The sequence below is a fragment of the Schistocerca cancellata genome, chromosome 2 (genome assembly GCF_023864275.1).
Source record: "Schistocerca cancellata isolate TAMUIC-IGC-003103 chromosome 2, iqSchCanc2.1, whole genome shotgun sequence".
Lineage (NCBI taxonomy): Eukaryota > Metazoa > Arthropoda > Insecta > Orthoptera > Acrididae > Schistocerca > Schistocerca cancellata.
Genome location: NC_064627.1, coordinates 845530365 through 845546131, shown reverse-complemented (window position 1 = coordinate 845546131; position 15767 = coordinate 845530365). Strand labels below are relative to the sequence as shown.

Below are 15767 nucleotides of genomic sequence, written 5' to 3'. Positions count from 1 at the left end.
CTGTCCACATTCCCAGTCCTGTTCTAATGAGAGGAACAGCTTTGAACTCAGAACAACGACACTGGTAGACCAGAGTCCATAAATGTTGCCATAGACGATACCTGTTAATACACTCTAAGACAAGAAAAAGGAAAACACCCCAGAGGAATTCTCTGAACGGGAAGGGAATCGGTAGACGTGATGTACACTGTGATGTACACTTGGGGACTGACAAATGGTTACAATTTCATTAAAAATTGTATGATTTAGTCAAGAGAAAGAGCTTCACAAAGTGAGCAAGTCAATAACGTGCTGGTTGGCCTCCAACCCACATGCTAGCAGTTACTCAGCTTGGAATTGATTGATAGTTGTTGGATATCCTCCTGAGGAAAATTCTGTCCAGTTGGTGCGTTAGATTGTCAAATTCCCGAGATGATTGGATAGTTCTGCCGATACTGCTCCAAACATTCTCAGCTGTGGAGAGATGCGGCAAACTTTCTGGTGAAGGTAGGGTTTGGCAAGCACGAAGACAAGCAGCAGATGCTCTCGCTGTGTGTGGGAGGGCATTATCTTGTTGAAATATAAGCCCAGAATGGCTTGCCATGAAGGGTAACAAAATGTGGTGTAGAATATCGTCGACGTATCGCTGTGCTGTAAGGGTGCCACGGATGACAACCTAAGGCGATGTACCATAAAACTAAATGGCACCCCAGACCATCACTTCTGCTTGTCAAGCATATCGTAGCCGACAGTAAAGTTACTACCTCATCCCTGTTGGGTACATCAGGTCGTCGTGGTCTGGAATCCCATTCACTGCAGTAGAATTGTCTTCAGTGACGAGTGCCGCGTCGAACTGATGCCCGAGCAGAGAGGGAACAGTCTGACTGTCACACGCAATTCGTCCCCGGCAGCCAAGACTGCCATTTCATTTTGTAGCAGGACGCCTTTGGTTGTCATCCGCTGCACCCGTGCAGTACTGCTGTCTATCGACGATATTCTACGCCCCGTTTTGTTGCCCTTCATCGCAAGCGATTCTGAGCTTAAACTTTAGCAAAATACCGTCCACCCGCGCTAGGCAGGAGTTTCTGCTGTTTGTGGTCGTGCTTTTCAAACCCTACCTTGGACAGATAAGTCACTGGATATGTCCTCTTTGGAGAACATTTGGACCATTAATGCCAGGGCCGTCCCACCAGCTCATAAATTTGAGAATTTAACGACCTAATTGGCAGAATTTGGCAAATTACTCGTCGAGACGACATCCAAAAACTCTATCAATCAATTTCAAGGCGTATAACTGCTCGAGTAAGGACCAAAAATGGTCCAATGCGTTACGCACTTTGTTAAACTTGTCTTGAAAGTATCTTCAAATTTTTGCCGAAACTGAAATCATTTGTTCGTCTTTACAGACACATCACGTCTACCGATTTCTGTTCCATTCGGATAATTCCTTCATTGTGCGCCGTGCTTTTTTTTTTCTCGGAATGTATATAAAGGTAAAACCCGCTGTATTTCATTGTATAAAGAGGTACCTAGCTTCAAAATTATCCACAAAATATTACACGAAACTGATGACCAGAGAAAGACAAAAGCTATAGAACAAAGGAATGCAGTACAATTGAGGGGACTGCGGTCACGCTTCCCGCGGGTCTAGTCCGGCCTGCCTGCAGACGCGACATGATTGCGTCCGAGAGTCAGTCGTCGCTCTGCTGAGGTTCGCCGTATCTCAGAAGACCCAGTGTCCTCGCCTCGTGACCCCGTCAGCCGGCGTCTTCATCCTTTCCTCGTAGAGAATCACTCACCACGGCATCTTTCCAACGAACTCAGATACTGCGGCTACAGAATTACGTTACTTTTCTTCTACTACATGAGCTCAGTGAGGGGGAAACAACGACACAAAGCACTATATATGTATTTTAGATGCCATATTTATTAGATCTGTACTATTTCACATTACCGTATTTCACCACACGCATACTGTTAAGTAGACTACTTTCACAAAATTTAATTTATTTGACACAAATATTGTGTGCTAAGGTTATTTTATGCAGTTTACATGGAAATGCATCCCGGTTTTGCAAAGTTCATCTATCAGTAGTACGAAATGTAAAACTTTTACCGCAAAATTACAAAAGTTTTCAACTCTACAAATACGATTTTATGCGAATAATGCTTCAACTTGTACTACGTTCATTTAAGCTACAAGTTTGGTACGATTGGAAAGTGACAATGACACGGCTCCTCGTTTTGGAATGTACTTGTTATACAGACATAAACGAAATGGGAAGTTACTCATTAAACATATTTACGCAAGGAGTAGAAGATGCAGAATATATAAAAGTGGTAAATGGGAGTAAAATATACACTGTAACAAGGCTACTTTTAAATATATCTATGTTATACGGAATGTTTTGAGGTCGGTGAGTGTATTGTACATTTAAAAAATAATTTTTATGAATATGTTGGTAGTAAAAATATTTTTATGAATATGTTAGTAGCATGATGCTTTTTGGCTACATGTTGGTACCATTGGGAGCGTTACAATTACACATAGATCATATCGATCTAAAGAGTTGTAAGTAGGCTGTTTAGGTTTTTATATTGGTAACGCCACTTAGCGATCTGTATGAAAATCACTGGCTGTGCTGTGTGCAGTCTGTGGCTGGTTTGCATTGTTGTTGGCTATTGTAGTCTTGGGCAGTTGGCTGTTAACAGCGCGTAGCGTTGCGCAGTTGGAGGTGAGCCGCCAGCAGTGGTGGATGTGGGGAGAGAAATGGTGGAGTTTTGAAATATGTAAGACTGGATGTCATGAACTGCTATATATATTATGACTTTTGAGCACTATTAAGGTAAATACATTGTTTGTTCTCTATCAAAATCTTTGATTTGCTAACTACGCCTATCAGTAGTTAGTGCCTTTAGCAGTTTGAATCTTTTATTTAGCTGGCAGTAGTGGCGCTCGCTGTATTGCAGTAGTTCGAGTTACGAAGATTTTTGTGAGGTAAGTGATTTGTGAAACGTATAGGTTAATGTTAGTCAGGGCCATTCTTTTGTAGGGATTATTGAAAGTCAGATTGCGTTGCGCTAAAAATACTGTGTGTCAGTTTAAGCACAGTCATGTATAATTTTTCTAAGGGGACGTTTCAGAGTGATTAGGTTTATTTGCTGTATGAGCTTGTACAGAAAGATATATTCACTACAGTGCATACACTAAGTGATTTGCATGGTTAACTTGTAGAATTAGTGTAATTACTTACATTTTTTCTTGAAATTTAGTTGCGTGGCGCACAGAGCATTATAACAAATATATAAGATCTTAACACTTTTACTATTTATACATTATAGAGTGCAGCAATCAGTCGTCCGTTTTTAGGCTTTATTACGCGAATCCAGATTTCGGCTAGTAGCTAGCCATTCTCAATGTACTATTTTCTATTCTCAATGCATGTTAGTCCCTGTTTTCTATTCTCAATGCAAGTAAGTCTCTGTTGTTGAGGCGTCAGTCACAGTTCTTGAAAGAACTGTGACTGGCACCCGAACAACAGGGGCTTACGAGCATTGAGAATTAAAAATAGTTAATTGAGAATGGCTAGCTACTAGCCGAAATCTGGGTTTGCGTGATAAAATCATATAACGTGATTTGTGGACACTGGTCATAAATATATCCTAAGCGTCAGAAATGGTTCAAATGGCTCTTAGCACTATGGAACTTAACATCTGAGGTCATCAGTCCTCTAGACTTAGAACTACTTCAGCCTAACTAACCTAAGGACATGACACACATCGATGCCCGATGCAGGATTCGAACCTGCGACCGTATCAGTAGAGCGGTTCCGGACTGGAGCACGTAGAACCGCTAGGCTACAGCGGCCGGCCTAAGCGTCAATGTTTGAAGAAAAGTGCTCAGCTCGTCAATGAGAGTCGATTTCAAAATCAGCAGGAATTGCTACTCTCACTGAATTCACGCACATGTCAATACTGAGAAGGGAACTGAATGTAACATGCATTTATAGTCAGGCACGTAACAAAAATTACAGCACCAAGTAAGACTTCACCTTTTGAGGGGGACCGAAAACACTGAAAGTGGCCCGCATCTCGTGGTCGTGCGGTAGCGTTCTCGCTTCCCACGCCCGGGTTCCCGGGTTCGATTCCCGGCGGGGTCAGGGGTTTTCTCTGCCTCGTGATGGCTGGGTGTTGTGTGATGTCCTTAGGTTAGTTAGGTTTAAGTAGTTCTAAGTTCTAGGGGACTGATGACCATAGATGTTAAGTCCCATAGTGCTCAGAGCCACTGAAAGTGGCCTGTAGTTGGCTGTAGGCGTGTAGTGCGAACGATGTGTCAGAGATTCGTCTCTGATCAAATGTTATGAGTAGCCGAGAGCACCAACGGAAAAATGGGGTGTTCAGCGCATGGATGATGTGGTTCATTATGAAGTTGGGTCTTTGGTATTTGTGGGCGATTCTCGTAGATGGGCCCATTCATTCAGGTTACACAAACATGAACAGCGAGGTTTATCTTAACATTTTTGTTTTGCAAGCATTGCCCTTTGTTTCACATATTCGTGATTATTATGCCATGGGCACTCCAGTCTTCCAGGATGGTGTGCCATGTGCACTGTCCTTAGCGGTACCTCCGCCGTTTGGAGGACAATCGTACCTTCACTACCCCACTAGATCGATGGATATTAGTTCCATAGTAAACCTCTGGGACTGTTAGGGCCGTTGCACAGCTTAGTTGGTCTACAGATCTGGTTGCGATTTCCACCGCATGCTTGAAAAAATCCGAGGACTATCTTCGACGCCAAATCACCATCACTGTTGAGGCAGCAGACGGTCGGACTGTATATGCGTGATGACTACTGAGACCGACTAGTTCCGTGTGCGGTTTCGGTGTGTCACGGGAGGGTTGAGAGAGGGCTCTCCGATGAACAGCCCCCTGCGGTCGAGAGCATGCATGCTGGGGGATCGAGCAGGTTAATGTCGCCAACTGACAGCGACCACCAGGGCAGTCGCCGCAGTTATCGCGCACACATAGGGTCAGTGGTGTGTGACGTTTTGCCGGAACACATCAAACATCGGCCGTGTCCATAGGTTATCGTTGCGGTGGCAGTGCGGAGGGAGGGAGGGCTGGATCAGTGGTGAGGGGGGCAGGGAGAGATCGTGGGCAAAGGGGTGGGGCGGGGGGCCCCGTCTCACTACTCATGTGTGGCCTGTCTAAGCCAGCAGGACGATAAATGGCGGCGCCAGCGAACCGCCAGCGCACAGGCCACACTGCTGCGGCTGCGAGAGGACACCGGGTAAGTCTATCTCTACGTGCTGTCACCGAGCAGCGTATTGTGTGTATCACTCAGCTCAACTTGACAGTATCCTGCTCCCGCTGTTACTCATTCATAAATGCTGTGGCTGTGAAGATGGGGGAAACTATAGGTAGAACCGAGTTCTTTTTTATCAACGTCTACATCATACTCCGCAAGCCACCTAATGGCGTATAGCAGAGGGTACTTTACACCTACATCATACTCCGCTTGCGAGCTAATAGTGTGTGTCGGAGGGTACTTTCGGTACCACTATCTGATTCATCCAACCCTGTTCCTGTCGTGAATAGTGCGTGGGAAGAATGATTGTCGGTAAACCTCTGTATTCGCTCTGATTTCTCGAATTTTCTCCTCGTGGTTAATACGCGAGATGTATGTGGGTGGAAGTAATATCTACATCTACATCTACATCTACATGACTACTCTGCAATTCACATTTAAGTGCTTGGCAGAGGGTTCGTCGAACCACAATCATACTATCTCTCTACCATTCCACTCCCGAACAGCGTGCGGGAAAAACGAACCCCTAAACCTTTCTGTTCGAGCTCTGATTTCTCTTATTTTATTTTTATGATCATTCCTACATATGTAGGTTGGGCTCAACAAAATATTTTCGCATTCGGATGAGAAAATTGGTGACTGAAATTTCGTAAATAGATCACGCCGCGACGAAAAACGTCTTTGCTGTAATGACTTCCATCCCAATTCGCGTATCATATCTGCCACAGTTTCTCCCCTACTAAGTGATAATACAAAACGAGCTGCCCTTTTTTGCACCCTTTCGATGTCCTCCGTCAATCCCACCTGGTAAGGATCCCACACCGCGCAGCAATATTCTAACAGAGGACGAACGAGTGTAGTGTAAACTGTCTCTTTAGTGGACTTGTTGCATCTTCTAAGTGTCCTGCCAATGAAACGCAACCTTTGGCTCGCCTTCCCCAAAATATTATCTATGTGGTCTTTCCAACTGAAGTTGTTCGTAATTTTTACACCCAGGTACTTAGTTGAATTGACAGCCTTGAGAATTGTACTATTTATCGAGTAATCGAATTCCAACGGATTTCTTTTGGACTCATGTGGATCACCTCACACTTTTCGTTATTTAGCGTCAACTGCCACCTGCCACACCATACAGCAATCTTTCCTAAATCGCTTTGCAACTGATACTGGTGTTCGGATGACCTTACTAGACGGTAAATTACAGCATCATCTGCGAATAACCTAAGAGAACTACTCAGATTGTCACCCAGGTCATTTATATGTTGTACGACTCCTCCTGAAAAGTGCTGTCCCGAAATTTCAATAGTAAATCTCTCCATGATGCACAACGCATGAACAGACCTCGGAAGGCCCAACGGTACCGACCAGCCACTGTGTCATACTCAGCCCACAGGCGTTACTGACTGCGGATTTGGAGGGGAAGATGGTCAGCACACCGCTCTGCCGGACCTTGTCGGTTCTCGTGACCGGAGCCGCTACTACCCAGTCAAGTAGCTTCTCAGTTGGCCTCACATAGGCATCTGTCAACAGCACCGGACAGATCCAGTCGATCACTCACCCAAGTGGTGGCCAAGCACCAAGCCCTTGACTTTGGTGATCTGATGTGAACCGGAGTTACCACTGCGGCAAAGCCGTTATCGAGGTTATGTTACCAGACAAAATACCATACATAAGCGAACCAGCATCCGCATCAGCGAATGTAACAGGCCTATACACTCGTAAACAACATGAGCGCAAGTCCATTTGTACTGTATGATCATAATGGCATTGATACTGATGATGACACAGGAAAGACCGAAATACTAACCGTCGCTTTCGAAAACTGCTTCACAGGCGAAGGTCGCTCCGTGATTCTTCCCACAAACCGTCGCAAGAGTGGCAAGATCCGTGATTCTTCCCACAAACCGTGGCTCGAGTGGCAAGATTGCAAATTTCGATATATGTTTCCTAGGGACAGAGAAACAACCGCAATCGCTAAACACAGGAAAATCTGCTGACCTGTCGATATACTAATTCCATCGTACACGGAGTATGCCAAAGAATTTTCTCCTCTTTTGGCAGCAGTGCACCGTCGGTCTCTACAGGAGTGAAGCGTTCTCAGCGATTGGTAGAAGGCACAGGTGGTTCACATTTCCAAGAGAGGTCGTCATACAGACGCAAAAAGCTGTAGGCCTATATCCCTGACATCGGTCTGCTGTAGATTTTTGGACCATGTATTATGACATTTCTGGAGATCAACAGGTTCCCCTGCAGGAATTACCATGGCTTCCAAAACAATGATTGTGTCAAACCCGTGTCATTATATGTGCCTACGGGACACAGAAAACCAGCAGATGCCATGTTCCTCGACATTCGGAAGGGGTAGAGTACAGTTCTGTATATCCGTCTAATGAAGAAAATACGAGAGTATGGATTATCAGGCCAAATGTGTGACATGACTCAAGAGTTTCATTCAAAGATAACACAGCATGTCATTCTAAACGGAGAGAAGTCTTCACATGTAAAGGTGGTTTTTGGGTGTTTTCCAAGGGATCCTTATAGGATTATTACGTATTACAATATATATAAACGACCTAGTAGGTAAGGTGGGAAGTTGCATCACGCTTTTCGCGGATGATAAGGTTGTATACAGTTAAGTCGCAACGCTAGAAACTTCTAGAGAAGTGGAGAAGTCCTGAAGAGTATGGACACTTCACGCAGGGACTAGCAATTCTCCCTCAACATAAAAAGGTGTAATGTACTGCGAATTCATAAACAGAAGGACCCCTTCATTGTATGACTGCGAGATTGCCGAATATTCACTGGAGGCAGTTACATCCATAAAATATCTAGAAGCGTGCCTACAGAAACATATGAAGCGAAACGACCTCATAAAATTAATCGCTGGATAGGCATATGGTAGACTGAGACACACTAGAGAAATTCTCAGGAAATGTACTGCAGCAAAAAAAATGAATTAGCTTTCAAAACACCCGTTCGAGCAATACTTGAATATTGATCGTCAGACTGGGATTCCTGCCAGGTAGGACTGATAGAGTAAATACAGAAGATCCAAAGAAGTGGAGCACGTTTCGTTAGAGGTTTACCCAGTAAGCGTGAAAGCGTCCCGGAGGTGACTCGAACCTGCGACCGTCGCGGTCGCGCGGTTCCAGAATGTAGAGCCTAGAACCGCTCGGCCAAAACATCAGAGTGCCAGCCTCTTCGTCACTGACTAACATTTCCATCCAACGTGCTCAGTTATTTGTCTCTCGTATAGCAGTCTCTGCCTTTCCCTACAGTTTTTAATCTCTACAGCTTCGCCTAGTACCATCGAAGTTATTCCCTTGGTGTCGTAACTGCTGCGGCGTCATCCTCTCCCTTCTATGTGTCAGTGTTTCTCGTCTACAAATTGAACAGCATCTGGGATAGGCTGCAACTCTGTCTAACTTCCGTCTCAGTAACTCCTTCCATTTCATGACTTCTGACCGTTATAGCTGCAGTCTCGTTTCTGTATAATTTGTAGATAACCTCTCTCTCTTATTATCTTCCCTAACGTCATCGGAATTTTAAAGTACGTATTCCATTAATTAGAAACGCTTCTCTCTCGCGTTCACCTACGGTAAACTGCTTCTAGAAGAAAAGCAACTTCAGTCTGGTAATTCACATATAAGCTTACTGGTATCCCGTCCGGCCCAGTGAAATTTCGTCTTGTGCAATTGCAGCTGATATCCCGAGGTCGCTTATTTCGGTATCCATCATTTACACGTTAATGCGACAGTTGAAACAATAGACCACCGGATGATCCTCCTCAGCCAATTTTGGGAAGAAAAGGTTTAGTATTTCAGCTCACTCTGTGTCTTCCTGAGTTTGCATGCCATTTGCCATTTTGGTGACATAGAGTCCGGACAGGCGGCTTCGATCCCTTTTACAGATTGAACACAAGATTAAGTCTCCTTAGGATTTTCTGACGCGTCAGTAGATACAATTTTACTTTCAAACTCGTCGAATTCTTTGATACATAAAGGTGTTTCTCCTTTCTCCAAAGGTCTCTTAAAGAAGTAGAGTACTAGAGTACTGAATTTCTCCCGATACGAAAAATATCTTTTTCAGACTATTCAGCTCTGTACTGGCACAGTAGAAAGTATCATATTTCCTTGTTTTCCTTCAAAGTCACGAATTAACAAATGAAAAAGCACTCGATTTGATGTCAGAAACACGTAACACCTAAGCATGAAATATTGTTTGTAAACACACCACCGCCCTCTCCTCTGGCAGCGGTGGCTGACGTGGACAGGCCTGGGGAGGAGAGCCTGTCAGACTGCTCGCTTCGCCTCTGTGTATCGTAGGGGTTGCTTGCATACCGTGCTTTAGTGCTCTTGCATACACGTATGGATTGACCCATCGCTCATTTCTCGAATATCAGTTAACGGTGGTGTCACACCAGTGCGGATGCAAATCAAAGATATTAACAAATAATCGTGAGTACAGTACAACAGTAGAGCTTAAACGATTAACAGTTTCTCAAAGCAACAACTACGAAAACCCATGTGAAAACATTCACAGTCAATAGATATTACCGGCCGGAGTGGCCGAGCGGTTCTAGGCGCTTCAGTCTGGAACCGCCCAACCGCTACGGTCGCAGGTTCGAATCCTGTCTCGGGCATGGATGTGTGTGATGTCCTTAGTTTAGTTAGGTTTAAGTAGTTCTAAGTTCTAGGGGACTGATGACCTCAGAAGTTAAGTCCCATAGTGCTCAGAGCAATTTGAACCATTCGATCAAGAAATATTGTACCTTCATCAAACACGAACTGAAATATTGTTCATTACTCTTTACAATGTGCAACCACGAACATCAACTGCCTCTACATCCATTGCTGTGTCGATCTTCACAAGCACAAAATTAAAGTTCGAACAATTTTCGAAAATCAATCACTGATACTGTGATCATAGTATAACTACGTATGCTTTTGCAACCAGAGTCGGTTGGCATAAAAGTTTTCGGAGTGTCATTCCACGAATATGATCTTAAAAAATTTTTAAAAGAGCGGAGGAACCAACGTTTCGGCCACGGATACAGTGGCCACCTTCTGGGTCTCGTGCGACCAGAATATACCAAGTCCCACCTAAAGTTAAAGTAAAATCTGAGCTCAATTAACCTATATTAATAGCACTGAATTAACGTTTAGTATTGAGCAACATTCAAAATTAAGTCTATTCTCAAACACACACACGCATTATATTAATCTTAGATTTACGGCGGTAATGTTATGGCTTCTCATGGCACAATCTATAAAACACTACGTAAGGTACTAGTAAAAATCTAAAGTTTTATCACGTGTGGTTTTCTACACACCCCAAAATAGTACGCTGAGTAAATTTATAGGAACGAATGTATCCAACCTAATAGATGTGTCCTCCTGTCCTATGTTCATTTCTGCATTTAGATTTTACGTAAAGTACAACGTTTGTTTTTTATTTAGCAGCTTTACTATTGCCCAATTCCACGATCAGCAAACTAACAGTTAACTATCAAACCTTAAACATTCAGTAACTCGGCTGATCGGGAACGGAACTGGGTAGCTCACGCTGCCTACATATTACGTGCAGCTGTAGCGAAGCTCAGAGTAATCGCACATCAACACACTCAAATTCTTATAAAATAGGCTGCAACTCTTAGAGCAAATAAAATAAAGGAAATGAGATTTGTGCAGTGCTTACCGATATCCTTAGACTTCATTTCGTAGCGCATATCCTTTGACAGCTCAGAATGTTCGGTGGTTATTAGTTTCCTACTGTCTATTGTGATATTCATAGTCGCATACATTCGACAACTGTTGCAATAATTATCGCGAAATTGTGATCTGCGTTGCAATGATCTGGTCTCATGGCCAAGTTTTTAGCAGCGTCTTTGGTTTCATTGTAGCGTGTTCAGGAGACTGTAACACCCATATTCGAGTCAGCACTCATTATCAGCCACTACAGTCGTCAGGCAGCGGTTTCCGCCCACCACCACGCTGGAAACTACCCTCTGGCCTGTCGTTAGCTGCCTAAGGCTCACTTAGCCAGCTGACGCCGCTGCTAAGGCTGCTCCGTCCCTCTCGTCACCTCGTAACATCACAATTTGACGGAAAAAAATCGCAATGCCAAAAAATAATTAATAGAGTAATGAAATTTCTGGAATATATTTCAATGGGTAATGGTTTTAAGTGATTAACATTGCAAGATCACAGCTTAACTCTTTCGTGGATAAAATTCATTTTTTACAGATTTTTTTTAAATATTAAGGTGATAACAGTTTCTTTTCAGTCCCATTATTATATTTTCACCACCAAAATATTTTTTAAGTTTTCCATTTTTTCACAACAGGAAGTGGGACACACATGTCCCATGAACAACGGAAGATACCTTTTCTGCTGACTGACTGATTTTGTAATTTAATTTTTTTAGCCATAAACAGGATTTTTCAGGGAATAATAACTACAAAATATACATGCATGTAATCTTTTTATTTGTGTAGAACCAGTGTAAAAAATATTCATTACATTTCAGTTTTCATGATACATGATCAATACTTACAAAACTTTACATGCCATGAAACTTGGAAAAACATGGTGTGGCACAGAGTGGTACACCACAAGCAGTGCAAACAACTTTAGTTCTCTTTTCTTTAGAGTTTGTGCTGCAGAATCTGCATCGCTTCCTAGTGCCACTGTCTTTCGGTACATGTTTGCCTACGTTCACGAGCCGGACGTCATCTGGCACACTAGAGACTTCTCTCTCTGCTGGGAAGAAAGTGGGCATTGATCTCCTCTTTTTCCTGGATACCCATTAATCAATTGTCTTCCTAATCTTTACAAATAATGTCTGCTGGGACACATATGTCCCACTAATTTTATTTCGATTATAAGATAGTACAGACGCTGAGAAGTACATTCCACACTGTATTTGTACTAAAAAAATGATTATTAAGTTAATAATAAGATGAATTACTTACTTCAGACGTCGCTGGAAAGTGAGAAATGATGAAAACTGAAGAATGACACCAATAAGTGGCGTTGCAGCGGCCATATATACACGCCAGTCAACAAAAGTAGTCACCGCTTCTCTATTGCCCTTGCAGTGCAGTCCCGATTTTTTTCTTAGGTTCAGTACAGTCGTCCCCAGATGGCAGCACCGTGCAGAGCTGGGTAACATACATCCCGACACTCGAACTGGCGCTCAAAGTTAGTGGGACATATATGACCCATCAACCACGAAAGGGTTAATGTAAGTCCGATATAAGCCATTCTAAATACAAAATTTTGGTACAGCAATAACCAGAAGATACGCGAAATTGTTCCGTGCAAGGATGCACTCATACATCTCTTGTATTGCAGAATGGGTGGATTTCGTTTTGTGGGATGGAGAACCAAGCCTGTTCCACTTGGTCGGTCGGTTCATGGACTGTTAATGCTGTTCGTGGATGACCCTGCAACTGTCGTCCGATGATGCCCCATATGCGATCGACTGTCAGGCTAAGGCAACGTGTCGACACTCAGAAGAACATGTTGGGTTACAACAGCGGTATGTGGGAGAGCGGAATCCTGTCGGAAAACACCCTATTGAATGCCATTGATTAGTGGTAGCACAACAGGTCGAATCACCAGATTCACATTGTGCAAACTGTACATACTGCAGTCAGCGTGCGTGAGATAATCAGGAGAGTGGTACAGCTCTCATACGAAATTCCAACCCCCACTGTAGCTCTCGGTGTATGTCCAGTGCGTCTAGCACGCAGACTGGTTGAATGCAGGTCTTCAGCCACACGGCCATCACTGGCACCAACGCAGAAACACTTTCCAACAGAAAATCCAACAGACCTCCACACTGCCCTGCAACGAGCTTTCGCTTGACTTGACCTTGTTCATACTCTTGATATGTTGATAATAGCGCCTTTGTCGCCTTAAAAGCATTCTTGACTGACATTAAATCGCCGCCTCCGATCTCAAAGGTCCCTCACGCTCACGACCCTTACAGAGTTTATTCAAAGCAAACCTGATCTGCATCCTCATAGTGAAGATACTTGCACCACTCTTAAGTGACTGGGGCCAAATTTGAAAATATGAACGCATATTATGTTTTAGATGCAGAAACACGACTACCAGCTTCCGTTTACGTCGCACAACTCCTCCTTTGTGTTGTTAGTATTAAAAAAAAAAAACATAAGTTGATAGGGTATGAGTGCAGTTAATATAGGTACGACGAAAGACCTCATTTCCGTATAATTAATCATATCCAAACAGACTTATGGTATATTCAATGGTCTCCTAAAGTTTTGATGGACATCGCTTAGCTGAACCATCCACTATGAATTGGGAAGAATGAAATGATACTTCACCCTGAAAACTGATGTAATCCATGTTATATTGATATATAAAAGTATATTTCGTAATTTCCTACATAGCTTTCTTGAAAGAAAATTAGTTTTGTAACTGTATTTATTCACAAAATTGCAGGTTGTTCAACGCTGTACAAGAGTCGAAGATATTTTGAGAGAAAAGACTTTTACTTAGCGAAACATCTTCATCCTTCCATTATGTCGTGCAGTAGCATCAGTTGGCTCATCTGCATTTTTGTGGCGGTAGTGACAGCTACTGACTACAGCGACGTAGAGTCGATTAGAGGTAAGACTTTTTCTTTTTTTATTTGGTATGAATCTCTGCAGGATAAGCAATAATTTTTTTAGTAAGTAATGAAGGTAATAATGGACAATTTAGGTAAGTATTTTTTCTCGTTGTTCCTACAAACATTTCATGGCCCAAGTAATTCATTTGATGCTAACGTATATCACTGTGGTAGTTCTATTTCGTGATTTAATAACTGTTTTGAGTCGTCCTGAAACCATGTGATTGTAGTGGATGAACTTTGGAACATTATTGAGTTTCAGTACATCATTGCTTTTGGTATTACAGAGTGTACTAGTTCGAATGCTGTTTATTTACTTGTTAGACGTATAAATCATTAGATTGTTAATAGTAGCCTGAGTGTTGGGCCATAGAATTTTCGAAAAGATTTACCTACACACTGTTAGCTACCCAAAGCCGAATACGTGCTGTGATGTGCCCCACACTTGGCGTCGTACTTGTGGAATATAGTAATGTCCAGCTTTGGAAGCCTCGTGTAAAAGGTGACATGAAACCAGCTAACTGCAAAATCAGAAAAATTCGTGCATTTATATTCTTATAGCTACGTGTACAGACCGACTTCCGTTATTTCCTTTGTGCCCTGGTAAAACAAGTTGTCATATAAATTCACCTCTGAAACGTAGGTTCAAAAACAAAAAATTTGAAAGTGCTTCTCTTGGTAATTGTATCAAACCTTGTGCTTTTGTCGTGATGCATTCCGTATTTTCATACGCTTCGTACTGCGGAAAACGTATTTTGTCTTATAGCATCAGTTGCAATCAATATTTGTAGTTTATACATTTTTAAGTACAGTAACTTCGTTCAAAGAATCGTTTATCCCGGATTTCTGTGTACATAACCACTAGTGAAAGTTAGTTTTTGAGAATTTTACGTAAGTTGCGAGTCTCGTTCATTAAATATTTCGCAGCAAGTTTGTTTCTGTGATTTTAGTTCTGTAGGACACACTACAACTAACAAACTGGATTATAATTATCTTTCCACCTCAACAGGAGTGCAATTTATCTCCTTGTGTCGTAGATTAACACTGTTTTGGAATTTTTAGCGACTATAATCTCAAAAAAAAATTAAGGAAATTAGCAACTTTTTTCCTGCTGTGCTAATAAAAATCACAATTTACGTACTAATAGCCTCAGATCTTAACGGTAACTAGTAACACTTTTAGCTTTAGTGATTTAGGAGTGAATCGTACACTGGATCAAACAGCAGCAAATACACCTGATCTCCTTGGGGACGATCATACTTCAATTAGTGTCGGGATCAATGAAGAAGTTAGCAGACTTATTTTATCATTATTTGTTTACTGTTTCGTGAAACATTGTGCCAGCCAAAATTTTGTTCCACTGTCAACGCTGTGGATGAATCGGTTGACAATAGTGAGCAGCTGGAATTCTCCCTGACAACTGTCAAACCATTACAAGCTGCTGCAATATATGTTGCAAATTCCTGCTGGATATTGACGTTAATGATATGAGCCTGTAATTTAGTGGATTACTCCCATTAGCTTCCTTGAATACTGGAGTGATCTGTACAACTTTCCAGTCTTTGGGTAGGGCTCTTTCGTAGAGTGAGAGGTTGTATATGATTTCTAATGATGGAGCTCTTGCCTCAGCATGCTCTGAAAGGAACGTAGATGGTATGCAGTCTGGAGCGCAAGCCCTATTTTTTATTAAGTGATTTAAGTTTCATAACTAATCCGACGATATCTGCTTCTAAGTTACTCAAGTAGGTAGCTGTCCTTGATTTGGATTCTGGAATATTTACTTCGTCTTCTTTGGTGAAGGAGTTTCGACACTGTCATTGATTGTGCTTTCATTGC

General features: G+C 42.5%; 1 protein-coding gene across 2 annotated transcripts in view; it reads left to right on the top strand.

Annotated features, from left to right (window-relative positions):
- Window positions 1-5177: 5177 nt before the first annotated feature.
- LOC126162762 (ankyrin repeat domain-containing protein 65-like) overlaps window positions 5178-15767 on the top strand; it is a 231555-nt gene continuing 220965 nt past the window's right edge. For both annotated transcript variants that reach the window (XM_049919450.1, XM_049919449.1), the window contains exons 1-2: window positions 5178-5270; window positions 13763-13930. In XM_049919450.1, coding sequence (XP_049775407.1) covers window positions 13843-13930 — 88 coding nt within the window. In that variant the 5' untranslated portion in view covers window positions 5178-5270; window positions 13763-13842. The remainder of the gene's footprint in view (window positions 5271-13762; window positions 13931-15767) is intronic.